Here is a 15,376-nt window from a genome sequence, read left to right as displayed (position 1 = left end):
GGGGGGGAGAAGTTGTGGGGGGGGTGGTTGTAGGGACAAGCAAGCAGTGATAGGAGCAGATAATCAAAAGATGTCACAGACAAAAGGAACAAAGAGGTGTTGAAAGTGGTGATATTATCTAAGAAAATGTGCTAATTAAGAATGGATGGCAGGACACTCAAGGTACAGCTCTAGTGGGGGTGGAGTGGAAAGACTGACAGGGTATTACAGTTATAGATTTAAAAATAATGGAAATAGGTGGGAAAAGGCAGGTGGACAGTCCACTCCTCCTTCACCCCCTACTCCTCAACCCCCACCTATGGCACTTCCCCATGCCCACGCAAAAGATGCAACACCTGCCCCTTCACTTCCTCTCTCCTCACCGTCCAAGGGCCCAAACGCTCCTTTCAAGTGAAGCAGCATTTCACTTGCATTTCCCCTAACTTAGTCTACTGCATTCGTTGCTCCCAATGCGGTCTCCTCTACATTGGAGAGATCAAACGCAAACTGGGCGACCGCTTTGTAGAACACCTGCGGTCTGTCCGCAAGAAAGACCCAAACCTCCCTGTCGCTTGCCATTTTAACACTCCACCCTGCTCTCTTGCCCACATGTCTGTCCTTGGTTTGCTGCATTGTTCCAGTGAAGCCCAACGCAAACTGGAGGAACAGCACCACATCTTCCGACTAGGCACTTTACAGCCTTCCGGGCTGAATATTGAATTCAACAACTTTAGGTCTTAAGCTCCCTCCTCCATCCCCACCCCCTTTCTGTTTCTTCCCCCTCCCTTCTGTTTTTTCCAATAATTTATATAGATTTTTCTTTTCCCACCTATTTCCATTATTTTTAAATCTATAACTGTAATACCCTGTCAGCCTTTCCACCCCACCCCTACTAGAGCTGTACCTTGAGTGTCCTGCCATCCATTCTTAATTAGCACATTTTCTTAGATAATATCACCACCTTCAACACCTCTTTGTTCCTTTTGTCTGTGACATCTTTTGATTATCTGCTCCTATCACTGCTTGCTTGTCCCTACAACCACCCCCCAACAACTTCTCTCCACCTCCACCCCCCCCCCCCGCCCCCCACCACCCTCCACCTCCCCACCTTAAACCAGCTTATATTTCACCCTCTCCTAACTTTACTCAGTTCTGCTGAAGGGTCATGAGGACTCGAAACGTCAACTCTTTTCTTCTCCGCCGATGCTGCCAGACCTGCTGAGTTTTTCCAGGTAATTCTGTTTTTGTTTTGGATTTCCAGCATCCGCAGTAGTTTTTTGTTTTTATCACTGGAATAAACTAGTTAAGTTGGGTACTTGAATTCCATGTGGTACACAGACCCTTTTTGTTCTGCAAAGATTGAACTTAAATGTCCAAAAGTTGCTGTCTGAGATATGCCGCTTCACTGTTAGCCTCAGATAAATGCATCTCACTGTCTTGCTCACCACTGAAATGCATTGAATGGTGTGAAGCAGCTGTGCTTACAAAATACAGATGAAGTGAACTCACCACAAAATGTATGTACTTTTAATGATATGCTAAACGTTAATTACTGTCAGTCAACCTGTCTGCTATGGAAAATTAACTATTACAATTCTAGTGTCTCATTCTTTCAGCTTTTAATTGTTATAATTAATTGGAGGCTATTTAGAGTAATTGTTGGAGATTTTAAAAAGGTAAAGTTATTGATTTTTCTTTCTTTTAACTTTTCTTTCTGTACCTGATTTGGCACTAAATCCACCCTCCTTCTCAGTCATTATGCTGTTTATAGCCTAAACCTCAAATCTCATGAGTTGCTTGTCCCATTCATTCAGACCCAAGATGCCTTGTTTCTCTCACTGCACCAGTTCAGATCCCACTTTCCCCAACTTGTCAAGCAAAAAATTTAAACATCTGTTTGTGCTAACGCAAATCCAACAAATGCCAGATACTTTTACATACCCCACCTCAGTAAATTACAGCCCAATGTGTGCAGTAAAAGAGATGAAAATTAGCCTTACATCTCTGCTGTGAGATCAGCCAACCCAGGCCTGGAGCAGGGATGGTGCCTGGCCTTCCTGATCAGCCCTTCAATGACTTAATGAATGCAGCCACCCAGAAGCTCCAACACACACACACTTTACTCAACAACTAAAAAATCAGCACCATTACAAAATGTTTCTTGCTCGCTACAGCAACAGAGTGAAATGAATGATGCAGATAAATAATGGAATACAGAAGTTTTACAGCAAGTAAAGAGGAAGCTGCAGTCCATAGATTTATATTCTTCAGGGGGCAGAAACTCCTCGTTCAACTTATTCAGGAAAATAAATTAACCACTGCATCATTTTAAAAACAAATTCAGTCAATCATAGAATCCAATTGTTTCAGTTATTAAGTAAATCAAGTCTGTTCTTGAATTCATCAAACCATTTTCAGTTGCAAAGATATTTCACATTGCTCCTTATCATAGTGTAGTTGACAACTTGTCCTGAATGTATCTGCAGTCCCTTAGCAGGGACTTCCACACAGTCACTCTGCTCAAGTCCCATCCATTTTCAGCTTGTTGACTCGAGCACTCTGAATTATGTTTTAGATATTTTTGATGACAAGGGAAATCACACCAGAAATAAAAATTTCTGCTGCTGAGTTAAGGTAAAAATCTTAGAAGCAGAATTCAGCAGCATAGAAATCCATTCGGTCCATTACACCAGCTCACTGATAGAGCTGCTGCTAAGCTTCTCCTTATTTTTCCATTTCCCTTTCAAAAACTGTTGTGGGCTGTTTCTTCCAGTGTGCCATTTCATGTCTTATGAACCCACTGCCTAACTCCTAACTCATCATTCTTGTTTGACAAATTTGCTAGAGTTCTTAAGGATATAACAAGCAGAGTTGATAAAGCAGAAGCGGTAGATGTAGTGTATTTGGATTTCCAGAAGGTATTCGATAAGGTGCCACACAAAAATTATTGCACAAGATAGGAGCTCATGGTATTGGGAGTAATGTATTAGCATAGATTGAGGATTGGTTAACACACAGAAGATAGAGAGTTGGGATTAGTGGATCTTTTTCAGGTTGGAAAGATGTAACTAGTGGAGAGCCACAAGGATTAGTCCTAGGGCCTCAATTATTTACTATCTATATTAATGACCTGGAGGAGGGGGCAGAATGTAATGTATCCAAATTTGCTGATGATACAAAAATAGGTAGGCGGCCATATTGTGATGAGGACATAAGGAATCTGCAAGGGGATTATAGATAGGTATATCGGAATTTTCCGAGCATGCTGGCAGCGGGCTGATAGGTGACGTGCGCAGAAAATATGGTGCAACCTGCTTCATGACAGTGTGAAGGCAGGTCACGATCGTCCACTCAGCCCGCTGACGGCAGGCTGTGTTTCCCGCCATCAGTCGGCGGGGAGCTAATTGAGTGAGGGCCCTGTGGATGTGTGAGTTCAGAGTGATGAGAAGAGTGACTTACCCCAGCGGAACAAAGGAGATCATCCATCCTTTTGCAGCTGGGTGGCTGTCCTCCTCTACAGGGTGTTTGCGCTGACCACCGCCTCCCAAACTGGGTTGGTGACTTTGCTGCCCATCCTGGGCCAGAGCGGGGGTAGAGCATGTCCCGGCGGGTCTCTACAGCATTCAACAGTCGCTCGAGGGACCCGTCGTTGAAGCGGGGGGCTGCAGTCTTTTTCCTTTGCTGGCCATGTCTCCCGGGCAGCGGTGGTGAGCTGGTGGCGATGAGCGCTGTGCTGGCGGCTGCCTTTTAAATAAGGCGGCTGGCGTGATGCAACAGCGGGGTGATGGTGGCCAGGTGAATGAGAGCCATCCGTCATGGAAACGTCATGTTTCGCGGGAGTGAATAAATAATGAGGTGATATCGGGACGATATGGCGAAAAAACCCGCAATTTTTGTCGGTGGGTAGGACTCCATTTTACCCGCCTGCTATTGCACTTAGTGCAGTTCTGGGAAAATTCCGCCCATTGAGTGAGTGGATAAAAACTTGGCGGATGGAGTTTAATGTAGGAAAGTGTGAAGTCATGCACTTTGGTAGGAAGAATCAAAGGCTATTATTTAAATGGAGAGGGGCTCCTAAAAAGTGCAGCACAGAGGGATCTGGGTGTTCTTGTGCATGAAACACAAAAAGTTAGCATGCAGGTGCAGCAAGTAATTAAGAAGGCAAATGGAATTTTGGCCTGTATTGCTAGGGGGTTGGAGTTTAAAAATAGGGAAGTCTTGTTACAACTGTACAGGGTGTTGGTGAGGCCACTCCTGGAGTACTGTGTACACTTTTGGTTCCCATATTTAAGAAAGGATATACTGGCATTGGGGGCAGTTCAAAAGAGATTCACTAGGCTGATTCCTGGGATGAAGGAGTTGACTTATCAAGAACGGTTAAACAGGTTAGGCCTTTATTCATTAGAATTTAGAAGAATCTTATTGAAACGTATGAGATTTTGAGGGGGCCTGACAGGGTAGATGTTGAGAAGATGTTTCCACCAGTGGGGGAATCTCGAACTGGGGGACACAGTTACAGAATAAGGGGGCACTCATTTAAAACTGAGATGTGAAGGAATTTCTTCTCTCAGAGGGTAGTGAATGTCTGGAATTCTCTACCCCAGAGAGTTGTGGGGGCTAGATCACTGAAAGTAATTAAAGGGGAGGTATATAGATTTTCGTAATATTTGGGGAGTTAAGGAGCTATGAGGAGCTGGCATGAAAGAGAGTTGATGCCTGGGGCAGATCAGCCATGATCTAATTGAATGCCGGGGCAGGCTTGAGGGGCCAAGTAGCCTACTCCCACTTGTATTTCTTATGTTCTTTGGATAATGACCTTAAATTTTTGCCTCTGGTTACTGATCAGCGGACAAGTAAACTAGCTTTCAATTTTTACAACAATAACTTGCGTTTATATAGTGCCTTTAGCATAGTGAAACATCCAAGGCGTTTCACAGGGGCGTTATCAAACACAATTTGACACTGAGCCATGTTAGGTCAGATGACCTAATGCTTGGTCAAAATGCTGGGTTTTAAGGAGTCTCTTAGAGGAGGAAAGGCTTTGGGAGAGAATTGCAGAACTTCAGGCCTTGCCAGCTGAAGACATAGCCACTAACAGTGGAGTGATTAAAATTGGTGATATGCAAGAGGTCAAAACTGTAGAAATGCTGATATCTTGGGCCATTTTTTAGTTGCAGGACGTTATAGAATGAGGATGAGTAAAGCCATGGAAGGAATTTAAAAAACAACAATTTATATTTGTACAGCACCTCTAATGTATAAGATGCTTTACAGAAACACCAGAAAACAAAATTTGACACCGAGCCATTTAAACTGGTGACCAAAAGCTTGGCTGAAGTAGGTTTTAAGGAGAGTCTTGCAAAGAGGAAAGTGAGGTAGAGGGGTTTAGGGAGGGAATTCCAGAGCTTAGGGCCTAAGCAACTGAAGGTGCAGCCACCAATGATGAAGCAACTGAAACCAGGGATGCACAAGAGGCCAGAATTAGAAGAGTGCAGATATTCAGAGGATTCTGGGGCTGGAGATTAGAGGTATGGAGGGGCAAGGCTGTAAAAGGATTTGTCATTGTACCGAAAGGTCACACATGTCATCCTAAGTGACTGTAACAAAGGTAAAGTATCCCTCCTGTCTTTGTAGATCTGTCTGTAGCCTTTTACATGGATAACTGTACCATCCATTGACTACAACACAACATGTGGATGGATCCTGCCCTTTTAACATCATTGCAGAATTTTACTCCATGATGTGCAAAACACTCTGTACCTTTTCATTTTCTCTTCTCTTGGGTAGCTTGCTGTATTTTGCCATTGCTGCATCATGTTCTACAGGAAAGAAATACCAGCTTTTTACTTCAGGCATTGAATTATTCAAAAAAAAACCAAACATTTTGAGGATGGAATTTTAGGTTTCACCTAAATAATCAGTTAGTGAGATTTACTTTGAATTCTTACACAAGAAGCTACTTAAATGTTACTATAGTAGCAAACACAGATGAAGCTGGAAACACATAGAAGGTCATTCCGAATCTGAGAGGAGAATGTTTCAGAGCCAATATTTCAGGCTTCATAACCCAAATTTGCAATGCTGAAAGCCTGTTCTCTCCACAGATGCTGACTAACTCACTATTTTCAGCATTTTCTGATTTTAGATTTCCAGCATTTGTGGAAATTACCCTTTTCTTTGTGAATGTTACTACTTCCAGGCTTCCCCAGGTTATAGAATATCCACTGCTGCCATTCTTCCTTCTTTTGCTAATATTTTGTAAGGCGAGAATGAAAACCGATTGAAGTTCAACAAACTAGCACCAACGGCAGGAAGTGAGCGTGGTGCTCAGAGGTGCCTGTTGAATGATGTAATTCGAGCAGGATGGCTCAGCTCTGAGCATAATAAATACTTTAGGAGCTCTGTGAAGGAACCATTGAATTTAATTTCTGCTACCCTCACTTTGGAACAACTGCACATGCATTGAGTTGAGGGGTGCAATAAAAAAGGATGCTGAGGCAAAGGTGATATGAGGCAAGGGACCAAAATCTTAATCAAAGAGATGAGTTTTCAGGAGGTCTTAAAGTAGTGGCAGAGGTGGGGAAGTTTGGGGGCGGTGCGGGGAATAGTGCTGAATGGGTTCAATTCTAGAGCTCAGGCTCTAGACCAAAAGCACAGCTGCCAATGATCAGGTAATGACTCAAACGTTTACATACTAGTTCAGTACAGGGCTTTTCAAATATAGAAAGATAAAAAGGTGCGAATCCTGTATACTTTTGGGTTCTTCTTGAATGAACTCTCCAAAATGGCTATTTCTGGTACCACCATTTGTTTTACCCTTGAAGTATGAAATGCCAGTTGCACAAAAAGATAAAATATAGTATTTTCAGATTCTCCCAGAAAGAAACTAGAATTAAATATAAATTTTGGCACTTAATTCTTCAAATACAATTGTGTTGACCTTAAGATGAAAAACAACTTCCAATTGTGAAACTGCCCAATACTGATATTTATAATTGTCTTGTTATTCAGATGCATCCAGCATTTGTGCCTTTAAAACAGTGAGCTGGGTTTAATCCTAATACTTTGGCTTCTGAATCAGACAGTTTTCAGTTCAGGCCCTACGGAAGAGACAAGAGCCCATAATCTGGGCTGACACTCCTGTGTGGTACGAGTGAGTGCTGCACTGTCAGAGATGCCAGAGATGTCAGAATTCTCAGATGATTAAACCAAGGCCTTATTTGTCCGCTCAGGTGATCATGCAAGATCTCACAGATCTAAGTGAAGGGGGGCAGGAAATTCTCCTGGTGCCTTGGCTATCATTTCTTCCTCATCTAACACCACCAAAGGCAAAGCCTAGCCAGTGACACCCAATCCCACAAAAGAATAATAATAAAAAAGGATCACTTTGCTGTTCTGTGAACTAACTGTGTGCAAATTGTCTGCTTACATCACATAGGTGACAATGTCAAAAGTAATTAATTTGCTATGAAGAACTTTGGGAGGTTGTGTGGACATGGAAAGCAATAAATAAATGCAAGTTGGTTTGTTTCCATATTATACTTTTTGTACAGTTACGCTGCTAACCTTAAAAGCTGGATTTACCTTCATCCAGAGAAAGCATTTTATACAAAACCAGTGGTAAATGAGGTCATTATTCTGAGGGTTACCAAAATAACAATACTGGCAGCCTTTCTCAGCATTTTTTCAGTGTTAATTATTGAATAGCACAGCTGCAATGTAAAATTTTACAAAACATACAGACTACTTGGAGAAGAAGATTACTCTTAACATGTACAGTGGTAAAATTCAATGCTGATCCTGCCATGTTCACCCTTATCCCTGTAAATGGAGCATGCAGTTTGAGAAGCACAAGGAATCATTCAACACATTCTCTGTTTAATTACACATTTATTTTACAAAAGACACCCCAGATAGCACCATGTATATTCTGGATTTCCAGAACTGCAGTAAAGCACATGACAAGGATGGGTAGTTAACAGAATTCCTAATGTTGTAACAAACTGATACTGAAAGAAATGTTATACCCCTTCATGTGCAGAATCCTTGACCCTTGGCACAGGCAAATTATGCTGCTGCCAGTTCTGTACACTTGGATGTGCATACACATGGTTTCCTAAAATCCAGGTAAACTTTAAAAAAGGTATCTCCTACTACGCAGGAAGCATCTCCAGAAACATTACTTTAAAAATACTTGTGTGTAAGAGTAGGAGTTTAGATACCAAACACCTTCCCTGGCATTGCTTAATTTTTACAGGTACTGAAGCATGTTCGTTCAAAGGTTCTGCAATTCTCAGGTGGGGGTTATCAACCCTCGACGCAAATTCAGCTTCAATTTCTTCGCACTTTGGTGTTGAGACCCTGTCTCTGATCACCGATATTTCTTTAAGGCATAAGGCAATCAAGACAATCCATCAAAAGAATATTGATATTTCCCCCTCCACTAAAATCATAGAAAATTACAGCACACAAAAAAGCCATTTGACCCATGGCACAGGTGCTGGAGTTTACTTTTGACCCGTCTATTATAATAGAATAGTTATAGCACAGGAGGACGACACTTGGCTCACAGTATCTATGCCGGCTCTCTGAACAAACAAATTATCTACTCATCTACCTCCCTCATCTTCCCTCAGGCCTGTTTTTCTTTTTAGTAAATGATCCAATTCCCTCTTAAGTCCTCGACTGATCCTGCCTCCACCTCACTCTCGGGCAGAGTATTCCAGATCTTAACCACTCGCTGTCTAAAAAAGATTTTTCTTGTGTTGCTGCTGCTTCGTTCACCAATTATCTTAAATCTGGGCCTTCTGGTTCTCGATCCATCTGCCAATGGGAAAGATTTTCCCTATCTACTCTGCCTGGACCCCTTGTGATTTGAACACCTCTATCAAATCTCCTCAATTATCTCTTCTCCAAGAATACCATCAGCATCTCCAATCTATCCATGTAACTGAAGTTCCTCATTCCTGGATCAATTCTTGTGAATCGCTACTGCATCCTCTTTAATGCATTCACATCCTACCTAAAGGATGGTGCCCAGAACTGGAAACAACACTCAAAGCCAAACCAGTGCTTTGTGCAGATTTATCATAACTTCCTTGCTTTTGTACTTTATGTTCCTATTTATAAATGCTTTATTAAACTGCTTTATCAACCTGCCCTGTCACCTTCAGTGATCTGTGCACAAATACCCCAAGGTCTTTCTGCTTTTGCATCCCCTTTAGAATTGTACCCTTTATTTTATATTGTCTCTCTGTGTTCTTTCTACCACAATGTATCAGTTCACACTTCTCTGCATTAAATTTCATCTGTTACTTGTTCACCCATTCCACCAATCTATGGTCTCTTTAAGTTTATTATCGTCCTTACAGTTCACAATACTTCCAGGTTTTGTATACTCTGCAAATTTTAAAATTGTGCCTTGTACACCCAAGTCTAGGTCATTAACAGACATCAAGAAAAGCAGGGTTCCTAACCCCATGGGGAACTATATACCTTCCTCCAGTCTGAAGAACAACCATTCACCACTATTTTGTTTCCTATCACCTAAGTCAATTTTGTATCCAAGTTGCTACTGTCCCTTTTATTCCGTGAGCTCTAACTTTGCTTACAAGCCTGTTATGTAGCAGCGCATCAGCTGCATTACCCTCATCAATGTTGTGTTACCACATCAAAAAACTTAAATTAAACATGTTTTGCCCTTAACTAATCTGTGCTGGCTTTCCTTAATTAATCAACATTTGTCATAGCGTCTGTTAATTTTGTCCCAAATGATCATTTCTAAAAGTTTTCTCACCACCAAGGTTGAACTGACTGCTTTGTAATTGCTGGGCTTATCCTTGCACTTTTTTTTGAACAGTAGCATTTGTAATTCTCAATCCTCTGGCACCACAGCTCTATCTATTTTCTTGCGCCCTCCCTGTAAAATTCAACATTTTCTTGGTTTTCAGGAAGGATGAACCATGCTCCCCTTTGAGTGAGATGGATGCTGGAATTTTAACACAATCTTTTATCAGCTCACCAAAAGCATGTTGATTATATGAAAGATTTATGAGCTTGTGCACTGAGCCCGAGGTTTGGCTTTCATCTTATGCTATAGTTAAAGCTGCAATCTGAGTACAGCTCCAGAACAGAACACAACTAATGCAAGGTGGAACACCCAATAAATTATACCAGTATCTGCCCCTGTTTTACAGCTGGGACAGCAAAGAAATGCATGCTCCTGGTAAATTACAAATAGAGAAATCTACAATGACTGCATCACTACTCGTTTGTAGTATACGTAAATGATTTGGAGGAAAATGTAACTGTAAATGCAAATGTAAGTTTGCAGACGACACTAAGGTTGGAGGAGTTGCAGACAGTGAAGAGGATTGTCAAAGGATACAACGGGATATAGATCGATTGGAGACTTGGGCGGAGAAATGGCAGATGGAGCTTAATCTGGACAAATGCGAGGTAATGCATTTTGGAAGGTCTAATACAGGTAGGAACTATACAGTAAATGGCAGAACCCTTAAGTGCTTCGACAGGCAATCTGGGTGTACAGGTCCACAGGTTACTGAAAGTGGCAATGCAGGTGGATAAGGTAGTCAGGAAGGCATATGGCATGCTTGCCTTCATTGGCAGGGATATTGAGTATAAAAGCTGGGAAGTCATGCTGCAGCTGTATAGAACCTTGGTTAGGCCACACTTGGAATATTGCGTGCAATTCTGGTCGCCACGTTACCAGAAGGATATGGATGCGTTGGAGAGGGTGCAGAGGAGGTTTACCAAGATGCTGCCTGGTCTGGAGGTTATTAACTATGAGGAGAGGTTGGAGAAACTCGGATTGTTCTCACTAGAGCGACGGAGATTGAGGGGCAACTTGATAGAAGCTTACAAAATTATGTGCGGCATGGACAGAGTAAGTAGTCAGAAGCTTTTTCCCAGGGTGGAAGAGTCAATTACTAGGGGACATAGATTTAAGGTGAGAGGAGAAAACTTTAGAGGAGATGTGCGGGGCAAGTTTTTTACGCAGAGGGTAGTGAGTGTCTGGAATTCGCTGCCAGAGGAGGTGGTGGAAGCAGGTACAACAGTGGTGTTTAAGAGGCAGCTTGACAAATACATGAATAGGATGGGAATAGAGGGATACGGACCCCGGAAGTGCAAAATGTTCTAGTTTGACAGGCAATATGAAGGGCCTGTTCCTGTGCTGTACTTTTCTTTGTTCTTTGTATCACATAAATGTCTTGTACGAAAATGTCTATTAATTTAAGGTAGTGTACGGCAGGGAGGAAGGTTAAATACATTGCTAAAGGTGGTTAGAAAAAGGAAATACTTCCAACAAAGTAGTTTAGGAAATGGAACTAGAAGTATTTCTTTCACATGCTCATGACATTTCCCCACCTGTGCTGACCCAGTATCCTGGGCTGTCTTGGCATTGCTTAAGTGCTGCGGTTCATTCTAGATGCATGAATACATCGCAGAGCTCACAGTACCAATCTGGAGGATACAGTTCATACTTGTTGCATAATGTTGCATTCTCAGCTGGTGTGACTGTTTTCTGGTTCCCCATTTTCCTTAAACCACATTACTACAGAAATAACATTCGTAAACAAACTGAAAGGTGATGAGGGTTCCATTTAAAATATATATATAACCTGGAAGCCTTGGCATGCAAGTGGTACTCTGCACAAATGCCCTTTCTCAGCCAGCTTTTCAGGCTAAATGGATAAGCACATTTTTACAGAGGTATTACCAATACAATGGATTTTTTTACAACACAAACTGTTTACATTGTTTGTAGACAATGTGCACTTTAAACAAACAAGGCTCAACCAGAGATTTTAAATAAGATATTTCATCATAAATCATTTCTGCCAAAACAGCATGAAGATACTTGCCCTATTTGAGAAAGCAGTGCAGCAATCTCTGTGGCTATATTTGTAATATAGCGACACAGCATGTATCTCATTGCAGCATTATTACTGAAATTCTACAGCAGTTTTTACTAAAACCACTAGATTCATCAACAGACCTTTTGCATTCACTGTTCATGGCCCTAGAACGTATTTGAACATTTCAAAGAAAATCACAGCTTACCACATTTAGATTCATACAGCTGACAAGTATGGGATCTTTGGCACATTCCTATCCAAACATCCATTGAGGAGACCAGTGCTCCAGGGACACACTTCTAGTGAGCTCAGAATCAGAATCACACAGAATCACAGTCCAGAAGAGGCCCTTTGGCCCATCAAGTCTGCACCGACACGTGAGAGACACCTGACTTACCTACCTAATCCCATTTACCAGCACTTGGCCCATAGCCTTGAATGTTATGACATGCCAAGTGCTCATCCAGATACTTTTTAAAGGATGTGAGGCAACCCACCTCCACCACCCTCCCAGGCAGTTCATTCCAGACCGTCACTACCCTCTGGGTAAAAAAGTTTTTCCTCACATCCCCCCTAAACCTCCTGCCCCTTACCTTGAACTTATGCCCCCTTGTGACTGACTCTTCAACTAAGGGGAGCAGCTGCTCCCTATCCACCCTGTCCATGCCCCTCATAATCTTGTACACCTCGATCAGGTCGCCCCTCAGTCTTCTCTGCTCCAATGAAAACAACCCAAGTCTATCCAGCCTCTCTTCATAACTTAAATCCCAGGCAACATCCTGGTGAATCTCCTCTGCACCCCCTCCAGCGCAATCACATCTTCCTATAATGTGGCGACCAGAACTGCACACAGTATTCCCGCTGTGGCCTCACTAAGGTTCTATACAACTCCAACATGACCACCCTACTTTTGTAATCTATGCCTTGATTGATAAAGGCAAGTGTCCCGTATGCCTTTTTCACCACCCCACTAACATGCCCCTCTGCCTTCAGAGATCTATGGACACTCACACCAAGGTCCCTTTGTTCTTCAGAACTTCATAGTGTCAAGCCGTTCACTGAATACTTCCATGTCAAATTAGAAGAAGTAGTGCTGGCCCGAAAGACAATAATTTATTGCACAACTCCACTCTTCTCAGTCTAATAGCTAAAGGGAATGTCTGAGATTCTCGAGATTGAAACAATCTTGCTTTTGATCAATAAAGTATGGTTGACATCGTTATAGTCCAGGTTAAGCTGGCACACTGAAAAGCTGAAGATCACTGTTTAAGCAATATAGATTTCAGAAAATCCCTTTCTCACAGTTACCAAATAGAATCATTGAATGGTTATAACACAGGAGGTGGCCATTCAGCCTTTCCTGCTCCTGGTGGCTCTCTGCAAAAACAATTCAGCTAGTCCGATTCCCCTGACATTTCAGCATTGTCCATCAATAATTTCTCTCTTCAGGTGCTTATCCAACTCAATTCTGACAGCCTTGACTGTATCTGCCTCCACCACACTATCAGGCAGTGTATCCAGATCCTAACTACTCGCTACGTAAAAAAGCTTTTCATGTCGCCATTGGTTCACCTTAAATCGGTGTTCCTCTGGTTCTCAACCCTTCTGACAATGGGAAAAGTATCTACCTACTCTGTCTAGACTCATGATTTTGAACACTTCTATCAAATCTCCTCTCAATTTTCTCTTTTGTAAGAACAGCTCCAGGTTCTCCAATCCATCCATGTAACCCAACTCCCTTATCCCTGGAATCGCTCTTGCATTTTCTGCACCATCTAAAGACTTCATATTCTTCCTAAACCGCAATACCCATAATTGGATACAACATTCCAGTTGAGACCAAACTAGTGTTTTATTCAGGTTCCTCACAACTTCCTTGCTTTTGTACTCTATGCCTCTATCTATAAAGTCCGTTTGCCTTTTAAACCGTTTTCTCAACCTGCTCTGCCAGTTGCAATGATTTGTGCACATATACCCCTGGAAACATAAAAACATGAAAACAGGAGCAGGAGTAGGTCATTCAGCCCTTGAAGCCTGCTCCGCCATTCAATATGATCATGGCTGATCCTCTATCTCAACGGCATACATCTGCTCTCTCCTCACACCCCTTGATGCCTTTAGAATCTAGAAATCTTTCCTTCTTAAATATATTCAGTGACCTGGCCTCCACAGCCTTCTGCGGTAGAGAATTCCACAGGTTCACCACCATCTGAGTAAAGAAATTTCTCTTTATCTCAGTCCTGAATCACCTACCCCATATCCTCAGACTGTGTCCCCTTGTTCTAGATCCCCACACCCCCCACCGCAGCCAGGGGAAACATCATCCCTGCATCTAGTCTGTCCAGCCCTGTCAGAATCTTATACGTTTCAATGAGATCCTCTCTCATTCTTTTAAACTCCAGTGAATACCGGCCTAGTCGGCCCAATCTCTCCTCATATGACAATCCTGCCATCCCAGGAGTCAGTGTGGTGTGAACCTTCGCTGCACTCCCTCTATGGCAAGTATATCCTTTCTAGGGTAAGGAGATCAAAACAGCACACATACTCCAGGTGTGGTCTCACCAAGGCCCTGTACAGTTGCATTGAAGGCCATCATACCATTTGCCTTCCCAACTGCTTGCTGCACCTGCATGCTTGCTTTCAGTGACTGGTGGACAAGGACACCCAGGTCCCTTTGTACATCAACATTTCCCAACCTATCACCATTTAAATAATACGCTGCCATTCTGTCTTTCCTACCAAAGTGGATAAATTCACACTTATCCACGTTATACTGCATCTGCCATGTATTTGCCCATTCACTCAACTTGTCTAAATCATCTTGAAGCCTCTTTATATCCTCCTCATCATTCACATTCCCACCTAGTTTTGTGTCGTCAGCAAACATGGAAATGTTACATTTGGTTCCCTCATCTAAATCATTGATAAAATAGTGAATAGCTGGGGCCTAACGCACTGATTCCTGCGGTAACCCACTAGTCACTGCCTGCACTCAGAAAAAGATCCATTTATTCCTACTCTGTCTCCTGTCTGTCAACCAATTCTCAATCCATACCAATATATTACCCCCCGATCCCACGTGCTTTAATTTTGCACACTAACCTCTTATGTGGAACTTTATCAAAAGCTTTCTGAAAATCCAAACACATCACATCCACTAGTTCTCCTATATCTATTGTACTAGTTTTATCCTCAAAAATCTCCAGCAGGTTTGTCAAACATGATTCCCCTTTCATAAATCCATGTTGACTGTCTAATCGCAATGGTATTTTTTAAGCGTCCTGTTGTTACATCCTTTATAATAGACTCTAGTATTTTCCCTACTACTGACGTTAGGCTAACTGTTATGTAATTTCCTGTTTTCTCCCTTCCTCCGTTTTTAAACAGTGGGTTTACATTTGCCACCCTCCAATTTTCCAGGCCTGTTCCAGAATCTACAGAATTTTGCAAGATGACAACCAACGCATCAATTATTTCCATGGCCACCTCCTTTAGTACGCTGGTATGTAGATTATCAG

At 42.3% G+C, this 15,376-nt stretch overlaps 1 protein-coding gene across 2 annotated transcripts in view; it reads right to left on the bottom strand.

Annotated features, from left to right (window-relative positions):
* The window catches only part of appl2 (adaptor protein, phosphotyrosine interaction, PH domain and leucine zipper containing 2), a 128,131-nt gene that overhangs the window by 70,508 nt on the left and 42,247 nt on the right, over positions 1 to 15,376 (bottom strand). For both annotated transcript variants that reach the window (XM_078553757.1, XM_078553759.1), the window contains one exon: positions 5,740 to 5,798. In XM_078553757.1, the coding sequence (XP_078409883.1) occupies positions 5,740 to 5,798 (59 nt within the window). The remainder of the gene's footprint in view (positions 1 to 5,739; positions 5,799 to 15,376) is intronic.

Source organism: Cetorhinus maximus, chromosome 12 (genome assembly GCF_964194155.1).
Source record: "Cetorhinus maximus chromosome 12, sCetMax3.hap1.1, whole genome shotgun sequence".
NCBI lineage: Eukaryota > Metazoa > Chordata > Chondrichthyes > Lamniformes > Cetorhinidae > Cetorhinus > Cetorhinus maximus.
This window is presented reverse-complemented; position numbering and strand designations above follow the sequence as displayed.